At 34.8% G+C, this 24455-nt stretch overlaps 1 protein-coding gene across 1 annotated transcript in view; it reads right to left on the reverse strand.

Moving 5' to 3' along the window:
* Positions 1-249: 249 nt before the first annotated feature.
* Positions 250-24455, reverse strand: part of ATAD1 (ATPase family AAA domain containing 1) — a 40349-nt gene continuing 16143 nt past the window's right edge. The window contains exons 4-10 of the mRNA XM_061162115.1: positions 23628-23748; positions 21561-21761; positions 17693-17799; positions 11841-11930; positions 8976-9026; positions 3578-3711; positions 250-1918 (exon numbers count right to left, since the gene is read on the reverse strand). Coding sequence (XP_061018098.1) covers positions 1798-1918; positions 3578-3711; positions 8976-9026; positions 11841-11930; positions 17693-17799; positions 21561-21761; positions 23628-23748 — 825 coding nt within the window. The 3' untranslated portion in view covers positions 250-1797. The remainder of the gene's footprint in view (positions 1919-3577; positions 3712-8975; positions 9027-11840; positions 11931-17692; positions 17800-21560; positions 21762-23627; positions 23749-24455) is intronic.

A 24455-nucleotide genomic window follows, 5' to 3' on the forward strand; every position in this document is an offset into this window, starting at 1 on the left:
TTTAAAAGAAGATAAAAGAAAGAACATGAAGAGAGGTATATTACCTCTATTTTTGATCAATATGCCATCAAAATTAAAATTAAATGACTACTAAAATAAAATACTAAAACAAAGTAATAAGTTAGATACTAGAATGTATGCTATAAAAATTACACAGCAAGATGAAAATAGTCTAAGGGTAAGTTTTATAAACCAAAGCAACACCAGAAAATTTTATGTAACTGAAATAAAGGAGTAAGTACAGAAAACTCAATTAAGAGGGACCTCTTTATTGCATATTTATAAAATAATAGTATAATAGTTATTAAAAATGAGGATGAAATATTTTATTTTTGGTATTTTGTGTTTTGCATCAATTTTTCAATCATCTTCACAATTTTTCAAAACTTGAACCTCTGCCCCACCCATCATTCAAAGAACAAATGACGAACAAACTATCCAATGGGTTCTTGTGAGAGACTTATTATCAAAGAAATTAATGAATAACTCATAAATAACAACAGAGTTTTCAAAGAAATACAATAAAAACAAAAATTCAGAAGGCACCTCAAGATCATACCGTGCCATTTTCCTCATGCTTGTGTTTTAAGTGCCTATAACAGAATTCTGGTTAGTGACATTTTGGACAAAACCTGTCATCTTTTGTGCACACAGCATCAAACGACTACAGAAACAATAGGGGGATTCTGATGTGTGTATCTGTACTAAGCAGGGCATAATTTATAATCTGCTAAGAAAACAAAAAGTCAGGATTACAAAACGGGTATTTTTAGCACATTTAGTAACAGCTAGTTTTAAACTATCATTTCGTTTTTGATGACCAAATTATATTTGACATAATTAAGGAACATATATTTTTAAAATATTGATAACCCATGGTTATAACAGAACTGCTACATTAAACAAAGAAAGGAAAAGTCACATACATGGGCTGAATGGCACTGAGGGTTTTCAAAGCCATTCTTTTGTGAGGCTTTCAGCCCACCTTTACATGTATCAATAAAAATCGTCTCTACTCAGCATGCTTGCAGCAAGCGGTGAAATTGGTGTTGATCACACAACTGCCTGATAACCATTCAGTGCTGATCACTGAACAAGCATTTTCATTTAATTATCCCGACAACCATAACAGAGCCACATCTAAGTTTCTGATGTCACTGACTTCAACTATACAACTCCAGAGAAACACTCAACTTAAAAAAAAAAAAACCTGAAATAAGTGACAACTAGAAATGGCTGAATCATTGTACCTTTTAGACACAACCATTAATCTTAGTTTTGCTATATGCTATTTGGTACTTTTTGATTCAGTAGTTGGGATAAAAAAAAAAGTTTCTGTATTCAAACCTATCTACAGAATGTCAATATAAAATGTGTGAATATATACATTTAATATACACACACACGCACACACACATACACACACTTTCACATATCTAGAAATCACATATCCAGCACTTAACCACATCTCCAATTCTCACTAATGACTCAGTAAATCATTTGTTACCTTAAGACCAGCTTAGACGCTATAAGGCTGCAACATATGGCTAAAGAGGTCAAACACAAGCACCCACAGTCAGGCTGATTAAATTGTTCCTCCTCATGATTTTCCACAAGTAGTAATACCATTTATATAACAACTATGTCTCAATAACTTAGAATTCAGAGTATAAAACCAGTGTCATGAACATAAAACTCTCTCACTGTTGAAAGAACACTCCTCCTTCAGTTATTTCCACTAATGATAAGAAGGTACACCAAACTATTCATGTTGAACTGTAGAAATGATCTTTACTCTTAATCTAAACAAACGTGTGTTAAAACATTCTGAAATGCTGCATCCTTTGACTTCTTCATCTTTTCAATTGCCCGATGCAGGTCCTGTTGTTGCACAGGTCGAATTTCATCTTCATCATGGCTAAAATGTAAAAAAAACAAAAACAAAAACAAAACAACCCACCAATATTCAAATAGCTTTAAAATACATCTCCCTAAAATATTTTACCAAGATTAAAAAATGAAGTCTCTTTCCCATCCAAAACCCCCAAAACAACCACAATTAACAGCTTAAGGAATTAATCCACAGATAAGTATCTAAAAAAATTTTTAGAAACACTGACTGCCAAGAGGTAGGAAGCTTAAATGGCTGACTATAAACATTATAGCTTGGTTAAAATCAAACACTTTACACTAAGAATATATAAGTGTGAAATTTGATCTAAATAGGATTATAATTCTAATGAATGAATGAAAAATTATTCCCATGAAAACTGAAATTAAAAAGTAGCAGTTGTACGTATCTATTATTCATATATGTGTTTACCTTTGACGAACTGAAAATAAAATTCACTGCTATTAATAAAAACCAACTACTGTAAGTTCTCCCCACTTCAGTAAGAAGGAAACACAATCCAATATATTATGTCTCCTCTGTCATTTACAAACACTTAGGGAAAAAAAATTCAGGGAAAAAGTTATGATAACCTAAGTGCATTACCCACATTTTTCATACTGAAATGTAATATTTTCAGGGCATTAAGGACAGCAGAGAAACCATTTTCATTAGTGTAATTTAGGCAATAAACAGATGGAGTGACCCTCTCCACGAAGGGCCCCGAGGAAACCCTGATGACAGGTCCAGGAAAAACCACAGGTTAAAAGGGTGGCTTTCATGTGAACCTTTCTATACCAAGAAACCTTTTGTGGCAAAGCTTGCTATGGCAATACAGTGTAAGTAAATGCATGAATAAGACAGGCAAATCCAGGTCACTTGGAGCGACAGCCTCAGGGGATGGACAGAGAGACTGAGAAACAATAGGGCAAGAGCTACAGAGCTCATCCACACGAGCCCCAGCGCACACTGGTTTGCTGAGTCACAGAAATTCTTCCTTAGAAGGTTGATATTTTGCACAGGGGTTTAGAAATTTCAGTGTTACACCAGTCTAGGGTGAATGACCTTACGGGAAACACAGGACACTGGTTTATCAGAGCTGAGCTATTCCAGTTCACTAACAAAGCTGGTACAAAATTGGTTTCTGAAACTCAAGATACTTTGAAACTGGTTTCAAGTAAAGTTTGCTGCTGTCACAAATGACTTTTTTACTAAATACATTATTAACAAGTTGAAGTCTAGTCAGCAGCAACGTCCCCATAAATGTGAAATTTCTGGAAGACAAGATACTCATTTCCACATGAAATGAAATTTAAAAATTTAAAAAACAAAAGCAATCTAGGGATATCAGAGTAACAGTTTTCATGGTAGAGATGGGCAAGCCTACATTTCTGTGAGCTTGATGTAACCCAGTTCATGGATGTTCAGAGAAATTCAGTTTTTACTTCCTCTTCATTCCAGATGCTCCCCACAACCACCCTCCCTTGCAAATTCATTTCCAGAACCCCTTTCAGAAAAAAGGCAATAAATAAAGTTGGTCAATTTTTTATTTCAATTTATCTTTTCATTTTGTAAACAGAACTGGTATTATAAAGCAAAACAGAAGACCTAACCTAACCTTTTAATAACCTAAAAGCTCTAAAAGGGTCTGACAAATATTAAGAGATGAACTCTAAATACACATACCTTTCTTCCGATGTAGAATTAACATATTCTCTGACACAGAGGAGGGCAGCATCTCGACACATTTCTTTTAGGTCACTGCCTGAAAACCCATCAGTTTCCTGGGCAACTTCTAGCAGGTCCACATGCCTATCCACCTTAAACAAACATAAAACATACTTTAAAAACAAATATAAAATACATGACAAAAGATATATCCAAACACTTCTTAGAATTAAAGAAAGTTAAAGCATACTGGAACAGCAGGGGAGGAGAATCATTAGAAATTTTCAGTTCTAGAAGTTTTCTTCTTTTAACCATAAAAGTTTAAGATCTGAAATCTACTTTTCAATAATTGTCACCATGACCAAAACTGAAATAAGTCTCACGAGATAACTTCACAGAGTGATGGGGAAGAACAGGCACTCAAATACTGTTGGGTTGACTTTGGTACCTCTTAGGAAGGTCCCACGTTCCTAAGAGGCGGGGCACTTTTCTATAATATAGTCAACATACATGGCAAACAGCCCGGATCATTAAGTCCTGAGTCCATTACAAAAATCATATTCCACTGACACATTCTAACCCTCATTTGAACTGTCATGCTGTGGTATTCTATTCTACTTCCTCAACACTCATTAAGCACCTATGGTTTTACTCCCCAACTAAGCTTATATAGTGAAGCTAATAAAGTGATCCTCCTGGGCATATAACAGACTTATAATTAAGTGTATACGAAGATTAAGAAGAGAAAGTAAATAGTTAATTATAGTAACTAACATGTAATAAATGATTCTTATGTGTCATTTGCTGTACTAAGTACTTTACATGGATTATGCTCATTTAATCCTGTCAGGGAAGCATTCTCATTTTTAATTTCAGAAAATAGTAAAACCTGTAGAGGTTAAATAAATTGCCCAAGGTCACACCACAGACACAGCCAGCATTTGAACACTGTGCAGAGAGACCCAGCTGTATTTCTCCCCCCACCTAGCTAACCATTTCTCTTAACATTTACTTTCTCCAAGTTGATATGAAATGCCATCTTTATCTGTTACTAAATTCCCACTTGTCTTTGTGGAAAACTCAGTGTAAGTTAAGAGTAGCAACTCTGCACAAGGACAAGAAGAGACTTGGAGGTAAGATGACATGGAGTCTACTGTTAATTCTGCAACTGTGACTTCACATGGCAGTGTTCTCATTCCTAAATGTGGAGATTAAATAAAGAGAAATCACATGTTCATATACTCTCTGATAAAAAGAAAACTGAACCCAGAAGGGAGGTGTGAAGTAAGTAAGGAAAATGGTAAACTATATACAGATAAATGTAAATAAGTTAATATATAAACAGTAATAATAATCATTTAATTTGGTGGCGCTAGTGGTAAAGAACCTGCCTGCCAATGCAGGAGCCATAAGAGACGTGGGTTTGATCCTTGAGTTGGGAGGATTCCCCGGACGAGGGCAAGGAAACCCACTCCAGTATTCTTGCCTGGAGAATCCCATGGACAGAGAAGCCTGGCAAGCTATGTTCCACAGGGTCACACAGAGGCAGACATGAATGAAGAGACTTAGTACGCAGGCACCTAGAGAACTAAGTAGCACTAAAAAAGAACATGTAACTTCCAAATGACTAGAGGAAGAGGGGAAAAAGAATGAAGAACACAAGAGCAACACTGAAGAATGAAGGACTGGGGCAGAGGTAGGGGAACTGGAAGGTGGGAGCGGAAGGTATGGGTGGGGTGAGAATGGGGGGAGTCCAAGGAGGAAAAAAAGCTTAATAAATGGAAAGCACTAAAATAGGAAAGAATGAACCCAAATTTATCAACAATCACCACAAACACAAACAAATCATTACATAACGATAAAAAATAATTCACCAGAAAAATATAACAAGTGGACAAATCTACAACAATACTGGGAGGTCTGTCACTTAACATCTTACGTACTGATACATCAGAGAGTCAGTTCCTAGGACTAGTTATAGTGATAGTTAGAATCCATGATACACTGTACAAATGCAAAAGTTGACAAACTGATTACAAGAATTCCATGTACTTCGGATATTAGTCTTCGGTTGGTTACAGGGTTGCAAATATTTTCCCAGTGGCCTGTTCTTTCACTTTGTTCCTTTTATCTTGTCATACTTCTAGAAGTCTCAACTCTGATTACAGTCAGACTTTTCTATTCTCTTTGTAGTTTAACTTTTTTGTGTGTCTCAGGAACTCTTTTTTACATGTGTGCTTAAGAAATCAGACATATTAGGATGTAATTTCTCTATAGTTTGTAAAAGTGAGAAAGGAAAAAAAAAACTATACAACTATACCTATACATGTATTATGTATCTATCCACACATATTAACGGACGATACACACTACCAACCCCAGGACAGTGCTGAGAGCTCTCTACAACGTGCTACCAATGACAGTGTAGGGAGGGGAGACGGGGGTGGGGGGGAGGGTGGTATGAAGCAAAATATGTCAAGATCACCTTTTAAGTCCAGGTGCTAGATTTAAAGTTATCTGTGTATGTGTTTACAACAAAGGACCTTCCAAATTATTCTTCAAGATGTTACATATTAGTCGTCTTCCTCCTTCAAACAATCAATACCTCCACCCTATCCTTTGCCCACTCATTTGCTGATTCACACTATGCTCTAACCACTCACAAATCTGGTTCACAGCAGGGTTAAAATGTCCCAAAGATGAGCAAAACAAGTATAAGAAAATAATACAAAGAAGATTCCATTCACTGAGGGAGCAAGATTACTAAGACAGCCTTCCATAAAGGTTAAAAGAATGGTTCTATCACTACTTTGCTATGTAAACCTGTGTAACTTATTTTATGTAACTTCTCTGTATTTTGGTTTCCTCAAGTGTAAAATAGTATTAATATGCACTGCTTAGATAAACTGAGGATTAAATAAAACTATGTATCACCACAACACGTGGCACACAGTAAGCACTGTAAAAGTAGCCCTTTTTATTTTAAGATCATGGCTCTAGACAAACCATGAAGTAGTGAGAATTATTTTCATTAGGCAAGTATGAAGGAAATTCCCAAGTTAAAAAAGGTTTTGAATAACAGGAGCAAAACAGGAATAAATTAACGAACTGCCAAAACAGCTTGAAAGAATAGCACTTATCTGTGTACAGTTATTCACTATATCTAGCATTGGCTGTCCACTGAATGGTAATCCAAGTATCTTATATAAATATACATTTAATATAAATTATCAAACCAATTCTATGAGATTGTTGACATCTTCAATTTCTGAGTGAGAAAATGAGGCATAGAGATGCTAATGGTATTTGCCCAAGGTCACACAGTAGGAAATGGTTAAGCCAGAATGGAATCCTCAAGTGTCTCTTCTAAACCCATGATTGTTAAATTTCCACTGTTACAGAAAATATATACATTCAGGTTAGTCCGGATAGGGGAAAAAAAAAACATTCTTACTGTAGTGTCGATGTGATACTTTATTAGGTATAAATGTTATTCGTTCTAATTCTTTCATACTTAACATTAAGCCAGAACCAGTATATCTTTTTTAAAAGAGTGAGCTGTATTAAGGATCTATATCAATAAGGAATGTGAAAGACTGGAAAACGGTATCATTTCAAAAGCGTCATTTTTTTCTTCAGAGAAGAAAAAACTCAAAATATAAGTCTATTCGTATGTTTGCATCAAAAACTCTAATTCTGCTCAGGAATGAATAAGCATGATAGTGCTCATCTTATTAAATAAATTTGTATGCTACTGATTTGAAGCATCTTTTAGCACAATGAAATTTTTTTCATATTCTATTAAACAATATGCCTTCAGCATAGAAATAGCAGCTAGTAGGAAATCAGACATTCCCATGTCAGCAATTATCCAGAGAGCATTCATGTTCTGCATCATAAAACTGACTAAAGATTCATCTTCTGTACTTTCATGAGTAAGAAACAGAATGCTAAAAATTTCCTGTACCAATGACAAACCTAATTCTAAAAGAATTTCCAAAGATACTACAGTTAAAACAGGCAGAATACCTATCATGTTGGCACAAAGTTCCATAACATTTGCTGGCAAGGCTACAGGGCAAGAGGCACTCTAACACTGCTGGTATAAAAGAGTAAACTGTGGGGAGGGAGGTGGGAGCGGGGATCAGGATGGGGAACACATGTAAATCTATGGCTGATTCATGTCAATGTATGGCAAAACCCACTACAATACTGTCGAGTAATTAGCCTCCAACTATTAGAAATAAATGAAAAAAAAAAAAAAGAGTAAGTTGGCATGAACAAATTTGGCAACCACTACCAAAATTTTAAGTGCTTCCCAGGTGGTGCTAGCGGTAAAGAACCCACTTGCCAATGCAGGAGACATAAGAGATGTGGGTTCAATCCCTGGGTCATGAAGATTCCCTGCAGGAGGGCATGGTAGTGCCCATGCCTAGAGAATCCCATGGACAGAGGAGCCTGGCAGGCTATGGTCCATAGCGTCACAAAGAGCTGGACATGACTGAACTGACTTAGCATAGACACACCAAAATTATAAATATCATACTCTTTGGTCTAGTAATTTTCTTCTGGGAAATTCACCCCACTAATGCTTCTGGCACAAGTGTCAAATGACGCATGTACAAGGTTATTCGACGCAGCATTTTAGTAATAGTGAAAGACCAGCATCAACCCAAATGTCCTTCAGTGTGGCACTGATTAAATAAACTATGGTATACCCATACAATGGAACCCTATGCAGTGCAAAGGAAAAAAGAGAACAGAATGAGGAAACCATATGCTACTATGAAATCTCAAAGATTAAGTGAAAAAAAGCAACACATAGAACACTGTATATGTTTTATTAATATGGCTTATGTAGAAAAGGGGAGAGGAGTAATGGTATATTCTATGCTTGTGTAGGCATAATGCCATCTGAAAGAATACATAAGAAACATTAAGAGAGAAACGAGACTTTTCCCTGTATATCATTTAATACATGTATTTTAACTTTTGAAACATGTGACTGTACTATTTTTAAAACCCTTAAATACAAATTATTAAAGGTTATGATTATCATATATTTTTAATTCTAATTTTCAACTTCAAAAAGTATTGAAATTAAATGAAAAACAAAACCTCCCTATACTTCTCTGTAAAAACAAATGTATAAAACTTGAAACTGGTCTGAAAAATATCAGAGGATTTTAATCTACAGATATGAAAACACGTGGCTATTTAAAAAGCCTTTAATTACCTTTAATTAGTTCAAATATGCCATGGTGATTGAGTTATATGAGCAGCCAAGAGTTCTACAGTAATTTACAAGTTCAAAACTACATTATTCTCAGGTTCCTTTTTCACTTCTAAAATGATTTTATGAACATAATTTTTTCTTTATTTATAGGGTGGGGAAAAACTGTAATTTGCTACTTACATTTTCATTTTTCAAGATGAGTTTCAGGATTGCTTCTCTTTGTTTCAGAGCCTAAAAACAGGATAATTTTCAATTAGCATGAAAAAAAATAAGGATCAACTAATTTTCCTAATATTTCTTCCTTTCCTTGTAAACTACCCAATACCTATCGGAAATGACAGAAACTCTGACAGGTCATGGAAACTTTTGACTAAAGCAAGGTCTAATTCTAGACTCTAGAGTAATCATTTGTGGTTCTTGTACTGAACTGTAACTTCTTATTCTGAATCCCCAGTGCCTAGCACATGCCTTGAAATGTTTTTCAACTGAGTAAATGACCAATGTCTTTCCTCTATACTTCTGCAAATCTCCTTTTCTTCATTTAGGAAACTTCTGAAAACTCATTACTGCCATAAGATTTTTACCAGTAACTGGAAGAGATGGCAAGAATATCTGCTTGGTTCTTCCATTCAACATGTAACTTCCATGACCACTGATTTGTGTTAGTGAATTTTCTTTAGTGTTGACAGTGATGTGTTTATATGCTTGTACGCTTCTGCCTCCAGTGATGCTGCCTAATACTGTACTAGGAACAGGAGGTTTTAAAAGAATACCTTACATATATAGTTAATACAAGTGCTTTTAAAAATTACTGTGGCTGAACTCCTGCCTATTCCCACAACTGCTTAAAAAAAAAAAAAAGGAGAGCCAGTTACCAGGAGTATCAGATTAAAGGATGTGAAAATAAAAACCAAACTCCTGTTTCCGTAACTCAACTGTGTTAAGTATGAAGGTTAGTTTGGTATGTTATGTGATCACCAATAATCTGTTAATCAACATTTAACTTGGAAAGGAATTTTAAGGTAAGGTTAATCATATACTTTGATATCACAGTTATACATAAGAAAAAAAATTACCCTATAAAATGTGTGTCTGTGTTCACTAAAAACAGAATGAAAGGGAGATTAAAAAATCCCAGTTTCTGCATTAACAGTATACAAATTTATGTCAAACTTGATAAAATGTGTTACACAACCCATTCTGAACTCACACAGTAAATATATTAAACTTACAACTTTAGCAAAGGCTACTTTACAGGCTGTTGTACCCTATGTTCTAGTCTACTACTGTACATCAAAACCCTTTGCTTGCTATTAGACTACAAGCAGAGATTCTATCAATGTAATCTTCACTTTCAGAACCACTGAAGTGAACTAATTATATCTAAAAATATTCTGATGTTCTGGTAATAAAATAAGATCACATATCTTGTAGGAAGCATACAAAGGTCATCTAAACCTTCAGCAGTCAACCCTTTCTGCCTTATAACCACTGGTTTTCCTTGGCACCTTCTAACTGAACTATCCCCAGAAGTCTCCATTAAATACGTGCTTCCACACCTCCCTGCCTTTGTTCACTTTGGCAGAAAAGCATTTCCTTGCTTCAGTTCAGTTCAGTCACGTCCAACTCTTTGCGACCCCATGAACTGCAGCACGCCAGGCCTCCCTGTCCATCACCAACTCCCGGAGTTCACCCAAACCCATGTCCATTGAGTCGGTGATGCCATCCAACCATCTCATCCTCTGTCGTCCCCTTCTCCTCCTGCCTTCAATCTTTCCCAGCATCAGGGTCTTTTCAAATGAGTCAATTCCTACCATCCTTCATCCTTCAAGCCCAGCTGGATTCTGTAAGTTTCACTAACTCCTCAGACAGAATTATTAGTTTTCATCATCACCTCAGGTCCTTGCAGTTGGTTACACATACCTTTGTAAAGTACATATTACATTATTTATTTTTGTGTCTGGCACCCCCCTGCAATACAGAGTTCTTTTAGGACAGGGGCCACATTCTTATTCATCAGAACCTAGTGGGTAACTGACATACAAGCTCAATAAATATTAATCAAATTTTCCAGTCTCCTGCATCACATTAAAAAATCTCTCCACTGAATTATCAGGTAAATTCTCTAATAGACTGCCTAAGTAAATGCATACCCTCCAGAGGAATCAGAGGTTGTAGCTGCAGCAAAGGGTCGACCAGAGTGATTTTACAGAGACCACAGCTACCAATTTTAGATAACCAAGTTTACTGCGACAAACTGTCAGGTTGAAGAATATAAAATAGGGCAAAATTTTCAGGCCAGAGATTTTAAATTTGAAAGGAGTGACAGTGGAAGTTCTAAACAGCAATATATACATGTGACATGCTAATTGTATGCTGCATACAGTCTAGTACTAACCCTGGTTGTTTTTCTTTTTTTAATCTAAAAGCAAACAAAATTCAAGATTTGGGGATTCTGTGTAACAGAGTAGCAAAAAAGAGTGCTAGAAGTTACAACTGGATCAATACCAATCTCAGATTTTCATTCTTCTATTAAAGTGCAATATCATACTTACTGGTTAATCATTAATCCTATCAGAGGAAAGCACCAATTACAACTGCTAATAATTAATCAAATAAATAGCAGATGTTCTCCCTGTCCAGCCTTCTGAACAGAACAGTTCTTTAACCCTAAAACCCCTAATTATATCCTATCCTAAAACAAATCTATAATTTACATTTTCTTAAGTATGTTCCACGGATAACTTGCTACATCCTAAAGAAAATCACTAACATGTCTAGGGAAACTTGAGGTAATTCTATACATCAAAGAGACACAAATGTATACAGACCTAAACAACACTGATCTTCAAAGACAGTAAAAAAGCAAGAAAAGGAATAGAAAGGACAACAGTAATTATGGGGTTCTTGCTCTATTCCTTCCCTGCCTGTGATAAATAATAAGTCTTATTTTTTTAATCATTCCCTTCCTGAAATCACAGATAAAGATCTGCAAAAAAAAAAAAAAAGAATATTTAACTGTTCATAACAATCAAACCCACTTACAGGCTGGTTGATATGGAATCTCGTGGGCATTCTCCTCATTATAGCTGAGTCCAAATCTTGAGGACGATTAGTAGCTCCCATCACTATGACCTAAATATATAAAGAAAACAAAGCTATTAAATATACCAATAATACTCCTTTTAGGTTGTTACTACTAGGGCTTAGAAGATATAGAAAATTAAGTGGGGCTTATACTAAATCTTCTACAAGAAATCTGTTTTAATCCAGTATTACTCAAATATTTATAGATACAAATCAAAGTTAATCCTAAATAGATCAAATGATAGCAAAGCTGGTAAGACTGTTGCATTTCACCAGACTTCTAGTAACTAAAATAATGTACTTATTCAGTTATGAAGGGATTATAAAAATTTTAAAAAACCTCCTGTATTTTGTAAAATATGTTACTTGATCGCTACATGTTGAATAACTGAAAGCTATTTATGTTAACAGCTTGGCAGTATATGTGACAGAATAATTCAAGCCCTTTAATAATATTAAGGAGAGAATCATTTCCCTACCAGAGTCTGAGGATTCCAGTAAAGTAATAGATATACCCTGTGTTTTTTCCTCCGGAATTCATACCATCATTTCACGGCGCTACCAGCACTGCAGGTAGAATCTTCTTAATAATAATAGAACCTCAAGCAATCCAACTTTACACAAGGCAACAAAATAAAAGCAGACATCAAAATGCTGGGTAGAATATTAAAAAAAAGAAAAGAAAAAAAAATTGCTGGCACCCTGCCAGCCTCTGAGTCTATGCCACATATGCCACTGAGTCTATGGCCACTTATGCCACTTTCATAGCCCACTATGAAAGATGAAACCTTAAAAATTAGGATCAAGGAATACAGATAAATCTAGCACAACATGGTCTAACGAATACATGTAATAACAGATACTCATGATGAATAAGCAAAGCAAAGGATATAGAGATGAAAACTCAACACTAATAAAGACAAAGATATACAAAACAATTTAATTTCTCAAGAGCAAATATTACTGCTATTATTGATATTTCTGTATAATACAATAAACACATAAATCTGCTTTCTAAAATGAAATTTATTGGTATTCTAATGAAAACTTTTATTTCAGCCTAAGATGTTGGTGATGGACAGGGAGGCCTGGCGTGCTGCGATTCATGGGGTCGCAAAGATTCTTGTTGGACACGACTGAGCAACTGAACTGAACTGAATTGAAGATGTCTTAGGTTTTTGAAACAGTCTGAAATCTAACTCCAGAACATGTTGAAAAATCCACTAAGTTTTATATTCTACTTCTACTCTTTACATTTCATGTAAAGCTGAATTACTTTCAATTAACCAGGAGAGACTGTCATCTACAGGGAAAAAATATAAATACAAATTTGAGAAAAAGTCCCAAAACATAATACAATTTTATAGTTGGTTTAACTGGTCCTCAAGTCAAAATATTAATGCTCTTACCTGTTTCTCTTTATTGACTTTCTACAACTCTATAAAATTAATAAGGAAAATTTCTACCAAATGTAAAACAAAATTTATCTTTAGAAGTGATCAAATGAGTTTGTTTTGTATATGAGCAAAGATCAACATTAAGTACATTTTGAGATAAAGTATTCATAAGATATTAAAAGAGAGACTCAAAGTGACATGGAAGCTTGTTGAAGATGGACCCTATTAAGTTGGGAATCACAAAAACCATTGTGGTTGAGGAAGTACCCAGAAAAAACTCAAAAGGGGGCTGAAATTTGAGAAATATTCTCGGTAAACAAACAGCCTAAAACAAAAGCCCACTATGAAAGATGAAACCTTAAAAATTAGGATCAAAGAATACAGATAAACCTAGCACAACATGGTCTAACGAATACATGTAAGGTAATAACAGATACTCATGATGAATAAGCAAAGCAAGAGTGACTGACATTACTTAAAGAAGCAAATTTTAAGGGGCACAACTGATAACATTTACATGTATATTAATTCTAGTGCAGGTAAGCTAAAATTTAAAATGGGAAGCAACAGTAATTTTTTAGCATTTACGTAGCAAAATTAATGCACGTTTTAGGTATTAGTTAAGACTTTAAAAAATCTTTAAAACAAAATATTAAGAAAAATTTTTTTATCATTTCACATTTAAAACAATCAAATCTAAATATATGTCTCAAAAGTTCAACTATGTCAATTAATCCGCTAAAAACAATGTTATCTTTTGTGTCTCATGTATTTCAAGATGAAGAATATGTCATCAACCAACTTGCATTTCCAGTAGTAGTGACAGGTTTAATGGGGTCATGGAACTATTTTTGTTTCCTCTGTGGCAAAAACCACATCGTGGGGCTCTGGATGAAGCGGCTCTGAAGTATACTTCATCCAAATACTATTATTTCCTTGGTTTTAAAACTATACTCTGATAACATATAACATTAAACTATTTTCTCTTACAGGGGCTAACTATTCAATTCTCTACATACTATAAATACTATTGCTTAGGGGGATAATTAGTTTTTGGAAACCTGCACACCAATCTCATTGAATAGATTTACAAGAACTAATTATTAATAAATATTATTTCTATTAATTCACCTACATTTATCTCTGTTGTGCTTTCTTCTCTAATCATCCAACACTAAAGGCAATTTTCCCTCAAAATGAAATTATATTTTCATAAAAGGGACTTCCCTGGTGGCTCAGATGGTAAAGAATCTGCCTACAGTGCAGGAGACCCAGGTTCAAACCCTGGGTTGGGCAGATCTCCTGGAGGAGAAGCTGGCAACCCACTCCAGTATTCTTGCCTGCAGAATTCCATGGAAAGAGGAGCCTTGGGGGCTATAGTCCATAGGGTCGCAAAGAGTTGGACACGACCGAGTGACTAACCAAAGTGATGTAGAAGGAGGATATGGGGCTTAATTTTCTTCCTGAGAATTATGTATCTCAGGACTTTTGAACTGTGGTAATGTGACAAAGGAGATCCTTAAACTCTCTGGCTACAAAACATATAAAAATTAACAATAAAGTATTTAAAAAAAAAAAAACCTCAAATTAAACAATAAGTCTGCAAAAAAGTAAAGGAATTAAACTGACAGGTTTATTTATCAGTAGAGCCTATTCACATAGTGGAGGTGAGCAAGGGCAGAAGTTGACTGCATGCCATATGGACATGAACAGACCTGAGACAGTGGGGTGTGCTGGACATCTGACAGGCGAGAGGGCCTGATAAGAGAGCATCCTACTTAAAGCTGGGGCTCATAAAGCACTATGGCCTGAGAAAAATGGTGAAAAATTAGGAAACCTATTCAGCAGAGTCAAGCCTCGGTTCTTAGAAAGACATATAAACTTACACATATAAACATATAAACAGCTACAGTAATCAAAACAGTATGTTACTGGCACAAAGACAGATTTATAGATCAATGGAACAGGATAGAAAGCTCAGAAATAAATCCACACACCTATGATCAATTAATCTACAACAAAGGAAGCAAGAATATACAATGGAGAAAAGACAGTCTCTTCAATAAGTGGTGCTGGGAAAACTGGACAGCTTCATGTAGAAGAATGAAATGAGAACATTCCCTAACACTATACACAAAAATAAACTCAAAATGGATTAAAGAACCAGATGCATAAAACTCTTAGAGAAAAACACAGGCAGAACACTGCCATAAACTGCAGCAGTTTTTAGATCCACCTCCAAGAGTAATGAAAATAAAAACAAAAATAAACACATGGGACATAATTATTAATTTCCAAAATAAACAAACAGCTTATGTAGTTCAATATCAAAATAATAAACAACCTAATAAAAAAATAGGCAGGAAAAAAAAAATAGGCAGAAGACCTAAATAGACATTTCTCTAAAGAAGACAATAAGACATAAGACATAATAAGACATAATAATGGCCAATAAGCACATAAAAAGATGCTCAAGATTGCTAATTATTTAAGAAATGGCAATCAAAACTACAGTGAGGTATCTATCACTCACACGGGTCAGAATGGCCATCATCAAAAAATCTACAATCAATCAATGCTGGAGAGGGTGTACAGAAAAGGGAACACTCCTACACTGTTGGTGGGAATGTAATTCGGTGCAGCCACTAAGGAGAGCAGTATACAGGTTCCTTAAAAACTAAAAATAGAGCTAACATATGATCCAGCAATCCCACTAGTAGGCATATATCTGGAGAAAACCATAATTTCACAAGATACATTAACCCCAATGATCACAGGAGGACTATTTACAATAGCCAAGACATGGAAGCAACTTAAATGCCCAATGATAGAACAACAGACTGATTCAAACTTGGGAAAGAAGTATGTCAAGCCTGTTACATTGTTACCCTGGTTATTTAAGTTATATGCAGAGTACATAATGTGAAATTGTCAGGCTGCGTGAATCACAAGCTGGAATCAAGACTGCCAGGAGAAATAACCACCTCAGATACGCAGATAATATCACTCTAATGGCAGAAAGCAAAGAGGAACTAGAGAGTCTTTTCATGAGGGTGAAAGAGGAGAGTGAAAAAGCTGGCTTAAAATTCATCATTCAAAAAACTAAGATCATGGTACCTGGTCACATGACTTCATTTCAAATAGATGGGGAAAAAGTGGAACCAGTGACAGGTTTTCTTTTCTTGGGCTCCAAAATCACTGCGGACAGTGACAGCAGCCATGAAATTAAAAGACACTTGCTCCTTGGAAGAAAAGCCATAACAAACCTAGACAACATATTAAAAAGCAGAGACATCACTTTGCCAACAAAAGTCCAGATAGTCAAAGCTATGGTTTTTCCAGTAGTCATGTATGGATGTGAGAGGTGGACCACAAAGAAGGCTAAGCACCAAAGAACTGATGCCTTTGAATTATGGTGCTGGAGAAGACTCTTGAGAGTCCCTTGGACTGCAAGGAGATCAACCAGTCAATCCTAGAGAAGATCAACCCTGAATATTCATTGGACAGACTGATGCTGGAGTTGAAGCTTCAATACTTTAGCCACCTGATGCAAAGAGCTGATTCACTGGAAAGCACCCTGATGCTGGGGAAGACTGAGGGCAAGAGGAGAAGAGGGCAGCAGAGGAAGAGATGGTTAGATAATATCACTGACTCAGTAGACATGAGTTTGAGCAAACTCTGAGACATAGTAATGGACAGGGAAGCCTGGCGTGCTGCAGTCCATGGGGTCACAAAAAGTCAGACACGACTGAGCAACTTAACAACAACAACAGAGGAATGGATAAAGAAGATGTGGTACATACATACAATGGACTATTACTCAGCCATAAAAAGGAATAAAATAATGACAACTGCAGCAATATGGATCTAGAGATTATCATAGGGAAATATTTCAGACAGAATGACAAACATCACATGATATCACTTATATGTGGAATCTACAATAGAAACCGACTGACAGAACATAGAAAACAAACCATAGATACCAAAAGGGAGAGGTGTGGGAGAGGGATAAAAGCGTTTGGGGTTAACTACACTACTATACAAAAAAATTAAGTGACATAAGAACTGAGAGTCAAGACTAAAGGACTTAGAGTAAGAGTCAAAAGAAATGTACAGAATACTCAGAGCTAGTCACTTCCTTTTCTATGACATTAAAGGTTCTAATACCTGGCTTTTCTCTCTTCTGCTGTATTGTTTTGGGCATTTGGGCAATCTTTTTTTAACATTTTATTAATTATGAAGCCCTCAGAATGGATGAAGACATACACAAATCATATTCTTTCAGATTCTCACCATTTATTGTTAAGTATAATTTATGGGAAAAAAAAACTGTAAAAAAGCCTAACAAACAACTGGACACATTTTCTACCACCATCAACAATAACACAAAGTAAGGCAGATTTCTAATACCTGGCAGCTATGATCAGTATCCAATCCATCCCAGAGACTCATAAACTGAGCTTTCATCATGGCTGTAGCCTCATGGTCAGAACTGGAACGGTTTCGTAGAAAGGAGTCTAGAAGAAAAAAAATTGTTAACCTTAGAAATTAACAATAAATTATTTATTCTTTATATAATCTCAAATAATTAATCAAACCCTGGGTTTAGTAACGAGTTTTTACATATAACATCATAAGCACAGTCCATCCAAGAAAAAAGTATAAGTTGGATTTTATTCAAAATGAACTTCCTGTCCTGGGAAAGACATGGTTTAAGAGAAGACAAGCCTCAGAATGGGAAAAAAATATTTATAAAACACATATTTGACAAAAGACCTGTATCCAAAACATATGAAGGACTCTTAAAATTCAACAAGAAAACAACCCAGTTAAAAAAATGAACAAAAGATACGGATAAAGACCCTACCAATGAAGATACAAAGACGGCAAATAAGCATATGAAAAGATGTAGCCAGGAGTTTGGGAGGAGTTTGAGAGGGATAAACATGTACAGCACTGGGGATTTTTAGGGTGGTGAAAGTATTCTCTCTGATATTGGGAAGATGCATGATATACTTTATTAGACCATGGAACTGTACAACAGAAAACAATGAACCTTATATAGACTATGGACTTCAGTTATTAATAATAATAATGGTTCATTAATTATAACAAATACATCACACTAACACAAAATATTAATAGAGAACTGTTTATGGGGGGGAATATGGGCACTGTACTTTCTGCTCAACTTTAAACTTGAAACTGCTCTAAAAAAAATAGCCTTTTAATTAAATTTTTTTAAAAAGTATATTATAATATCTGAGATTGTAAGAAAGAGAGAAAAAGATGCCCAAAAGGATGTACACTCACAGAAAGTATAGACATGAAAAAAATTCTGCTCATCACTATAGGGAGTTAAGGAAGCTTGTCCTTCTATGCCTGGGCTCTGGAGGAAAATACGTACCCCCTGAAAAATTAAAAAACCAAGATCACAGGGGCTCTCTCTCAGGTTTGAAGTCTAAATTCGAACCATCTTTCAGTCTAAGAACATCCATGTTAAGAAATTAGATCTTAAAAGCTCTAAGTAGAAGACACAAAACAACTCTGGATCATTTTAGGCAACACAGAACTCTCATATAAAATCAAGTCATAAGCAATCTAAAGTGAAAAATGACACATGGAAACAAATTACTGTTAAACAGTTAACAATATAAAGGAGAAGTAGAATTTCAGAAAACAGAACAATCCAAAAAACTGTATTATAATAGTATGCTTTAAATTCTGAAGACATAAAAGGGACTGAAATTCTAACAGAAGAGCAAGCCATAGTGAAAACAGCTAAATCTGAAAAATAAATAGAACTTCAAAGGTTAACGTTTAATAGACTACAAACCCAATGGTTATAAGACTAAATATAGCCAAGCAAAGAATTGCTTTTTATAACTTACTCAATGACTGATATCATTTTATGCATCAACAAAAATTTTAAAATATTGCCAAGCAAATTATAATACTAAAAGAAGAAAAAGCCTGGGGCTTCCCTGGTGGCTCAGGAGTAAAGAATTCGCCTGTCAATACAGGAGACATGGGTTCGATTCCTAATTTGGGAAGATCCCACATGCCGTGGAGTAGCTAAGCCCATGTGCCCCAACTATTGAGTCTGCGCTCTAGAGCCTGGGAGCTGCGACTACTGAAGACAGGTGTCACACCTCCTGAAGCTCCCGAGCCCTGGGGCCCGGGCCCCACAACAACTGAAACCACCGCAGTGAGAAGCCTGCACACCACAATTAGAGAGTCGCCTCTGCCTCACTGCAACTAAAGAAAAGCCCATGCAGCAATGAAGACCCAGCCCAGCCAAAAACAAATAAACAAAATTATTTTTTAAAAAAGAGGAAAAAATTCTGCCAATTAAATTATAACATGCTATCCCAATTTCAGAGATATTAAAATATAAAAAACTAAAATAGTGTGTTTCAGAACTGATGAGATATGGTAGAGACCTAGATGCTAAAACTATGGAAATGCCTCAAAATTAAGTAGAGTTGAAGAACTCTCTGTGTGTGTGTATACATATATATGTATATATAATAAAGTAGAAATCTTATAATTTGAATAGCAAGTAGACAGAAAATATAGATTAACTTACAAAGAAATAGTGGGTCATAAGCAGATTTCTCAAAAGTAACAAAAAGATTGATAGACAAAGGACTTCTAACTTTAAAATATTGAAAGGAAATATAATTCTGTTATCATTTAAAAATAAAAACACATAGTGAACACATTTCACACAAAGACAAGCGGCTGTACTCACAATCTCTGCTGAAAGAATTTTGACTTCAGAAAGAGGAACTTAAATCCAGAAAAGGCAGGTTCAAGAAGTAATAGTGAACAAAAAAAGTGGCAAAGTGGACCTCTAAACAAGCAATGCCAATATAAAAATAACAACTAATATAGAAAGTAAAAAATAAGAGAAACTGTTATCAGAAACATGTAAGAGATGAGAGGAGTGATTGGTATTCAAGAGCTCTAAGATCCCTGTATTATTTGGTAAGAGGGGAGAAATAATTAGCCTAGATTTTTAAGATGAGTAGCTATGCTAAGGGGCTTCCCTGGTGGCTCAGACGGTAAAGAATCTGCCTGCAATGCAGGAGACCTGGGTTTGATCCCTGGGATAGGACGATCCCCTGGAAAAGGGAAAGGCTACTACAACAGGGAAAAGGGAATAAAAAGAAAAAGCACAAAAGTCCACTAGATTGGTAAATAAAAGGCACACAGCTACGTGGTAAAAATAAATCTGTCAGCTGTCAAAAGAAAAGCAAACTGACCACACTCCTTATTAAAGAGTCTCATATTAAATTTTTAAAAAATCTAGCAATATGTTCTCTTATGCAAAATTTAAAGGAAAAAAAAAGAATAAATTGGTAAGATACAGAAGGCAAACATGTAACCAAAATACTTCATATCTATACCTCTCTATGTATAATTCTATACAGCTTATTACATATAATAGTAAAATTAATTCAAAGCCAGTTTTAACTAATGTAGCTTTATTTAACTAATGTAGCTTTATTTAACTTAATGTAACAAAAATATAGATGATCCATAAAATGTTAAATAGAGAAAAGTTCACTAATATAAAAGTCATGACAGAGAAAGATGATCTATTTATGTTGACAGTCCATATGGCAAGGAATTAAACTAGATTCCTAGTTTACATTATATATTTTAAAAACAAGAGCATTTAAGGAGGTAGTGAGGGATTTGTAAACCAGACACACAAAATATAAATCATAAAAGAAAAAGACTAACAAATGAAACTAGATTTAAATATTCATAAAACAAACTATCATAAAGTGAAAAGACAAGCCAGTCTAGAAAATATTTGTAATCATATTAAAACATTATCAAAGAATTACTAAGAAAAACACAAATAATCCCAAAGAAAAAACTGGCAATTTACAAGCAAGGAAACCTAAATCACTAATCCACTTGCTAAAAAATGCACAAACTTGTACTAGTAAGCAGCAAACACAAAACAATGAAATGATTCTTGCTCTTTGAATTGACATAAATTAATGTCACTGCCTGAAAAGAGAAGTTTTGGGGAGGAGGATGTAAGGAAACAAACTATATACTGATGAGAGTGAAAATGGGTATAACCACTTTGAAGAACTGGTGTAACACAGTAATTAACACTAGTGATCCTAATGAAGTTGAAGATGGACAATCACACAATCTGATGGTTCAACTTCTAGGTACCTACCCTGGACAAACACATAAGCAGAAGGAAGCGTGCAAGTAGTCCACTGCACTCTGTTTAGAAAACATAGCATACCTATCTCATCTATAAAGATGATGGATGGCTGTAGCTTTATGGCAAGGGAGAAAACAGCAGCAGCCAGTTTCTGAGACTCTCCATACCACTTATCCGTCAGTGTTGAAGGCTGAAGGTTGATAAATCGACAACCTGCTTCTTTGGCTGTGGCCTTGGCAATCAACGTTTTACCACAGCCTGGAGGCCCGTAGAGAAGCACACCTGGAAATTAACATATTTTATTATCTCCTTTAAGAGAATGAGATTTGCGAGTTTATGGGATAATCAACATAATATTAATTCTGTTCATACTAAAATGCTTCACAATATTCATTTCTATTTTTATTACTCTTTTCTTAGAGTAGAAAGGAAGGTGCTACATCCTAAGTTTGTGTCAGTGATGACATCTACTTGGGGTTACAGCACCCCCATGATTCCTCCCTTCATCAAACAGTCCAGTTCGGGGTAATGATCTTTGTCTTCCGCTAAACTGGTCCCTGCTGCCAAAAGGTTGAGGGCTGCTGCTTTAGATCACATAATAAGGAAATACTTACGTAACTTATAAAAATTTGGAACCACCCTTAGTTTCAGATGATGCATTTAAATAAAAACCAGATTTACATAAGGCTGTTAAAGTACCCCCTAATTTGGCATCTGCTATGCTAATTGGGGTTTTAAACCAAGTCCAATTGGTTAAGTCACCCAATTACCTAACCTAAAACATCACTGAAGAGAAAATTTCCTACATTCATTAGCATTGTGAAACTGAGACATAAAAATTCACAAAAGTTCATTCTTCACACTATAAACAATCTGCAAGAACGTAGCGAAGAACTTAATAATCCAATTGCTATCTTACTCTTTTGATCTAGGTACAGATCAATCATTTGAAATCTTCTTTGGGGAAAACTTTCTCTTAATCACAATGAACTAAATGCATTTTGTTAGGAGGGAAAAAAAGCGGTTTTGCTGTTTCAGAAAATAAAATAAATACAATAAAAATCAGATTTGCTGTTTTAGTTAATGAAAAAGTATACAATTTTTGTTAACTTTCACCCTTTATTTACCAGAAACAAAACTTTTCTACTTCATAAAAATGTACAGCTATGGCTTCAATTACCTTTGAAATATAATTTAATGCACTTTTTGATATAGCTGTAAAATTAGTTAAGATTATAAACAACTACAATTTATACATGTTATTTTGATATTTTTAAAGATCCTACTTTTTTGAGAAATGTATTTATCTAATAATTTGATTTCAGTCCTGACTAGCAACCTCACTAGCTTTGACAATACAATAAAGAGAAGCTTCTACTAGATGGCAATTAATAAGCTACACTACAGAATTTGTATCTGAAAGCCATGGCAACACACCTCTATAGATCTTACTGTCAATTATCAAGAAAGCTACATTTGAATTGCCTTTAATAAACCTTAAACATGATCAATATGTGAATGATTAATAACAGATGCACTGCATTTAAGGATGCATTTATAAATACTGTTATTGAGTTACAAGGCTTCTGCAGTTATTACTAACTAGGAATAAGAAAATGTTTCCCTTAAAAATAAGTAACATTTAAAAAAACAAAACAACAAAAAAAATAAGTAACATTTAATTTCTTAATTTCTAGTTCATCCGTTCACTATTTCTTCTAAAAAAACAAAAACAAAAAAACCTATTGTAATCTAAAAGTAAACAGAAATACCAAAAGAGGGGGAAAAAAAATCACTAGAATAGTGAAAAAACAAAAAGAAGTCTTATCTTCTTTTTGACAAAGACCCATATTTTTACTTTGAATCTTTTTTATCATTGATTTCCCTAATCTCATTTTCTTGAAATAAATATGAATTTGAAATAAAGGGATTATTTTGACATGTAATATCTATACAGGGGAAAAATTATCTAAATTTGGAAAGCTGAAGAATGAGCAATTATCTTAGAATTATTACTTATAAAATCATTCACTGGATCTCAGCAATCTCTTGAAAATCCAACTTCAAAAATGTCAGTTCTATAAAGGCAGAAAATTTCCGTGTTCTCCAGATTTTTAATATTTTCACAAATATAAACTTTTAACATACCCTTTGGAGGCTGTAGAAGCCTGGAATTTTCAAACAAATGCTTCTTTTTGATAGGTAAGATGACTGTGTCTTTCAGATCTGTAATGACATCATCCAAACCTGCTATATCACTCCAAGTAACCTGGTAAAAGATAAAGTCAGCATGAAATTTTACAACTAATGTATATTCTCTGAAGTAAAAAACAAACAAACCCCAAATGATAAGACTTGATTATACCTAAATAATAAGTTTAAAATGATATATTAATGTAAGTATTCTTAAGCAATACTGAAATTATTAAACTATTGTGAGCTGCAAAAAGAAATTTAATAGTCAACTACCTATCATTTAAAAAAAAAAAATGAACTAGGTCTGGCAGGGATCTAATAAGCTGAAGTCACTCTATTAAGAGGAAGAAATGCTCCACGCCAAGATGATTGAGAACTAGCTGAGACAGATAATTTAGCACGAGTTAATAGGAAGAGCTCACCAGGAGTGTGCCTAATTCATACATGATGCTGTCTAACATAACAGGAAGGAGTTTAGAAACAAGGCCTAAACCCACCAAACTGGGCTTTGGAACTATACTGATCAAAAGGAAACTGTGTCAAAAATTTCTGTATTTATAGAGTAACAGGGGATATATGTGTTCAAAATAGATATAGCTTGTGTATTTTAAAGCCTTCTGACTCAGCTTTAAAAAAAAAAAAAAAAACTGGAGGGAGTCAGGGGAGGGCAGTCTATAAACTAACTGAAAAATTATCTGAGAAACAAACAAAAACAACCTAGCTTTGATTTAGAAGAGTAAAGGGGCTGGAGGTGGGGCTGGTCAAAAGCAATGTTTGAAA

The sequence above is a fragment of the Dama dama genome, chromosome 15 (assembly GCF_033118175.1).
Source record: "Dama dama isolate Ldn47 chromosome 15, ASM3311817v1, whole genome shotgun sequence".
In the NCBI taxonomy this organism is placed as follows: domain Eukaryota; kingdom Metazoa; phylum Chordata; class Mammalia; order Artiodactyla; family Cervidae; genus Dama; species Dama dama.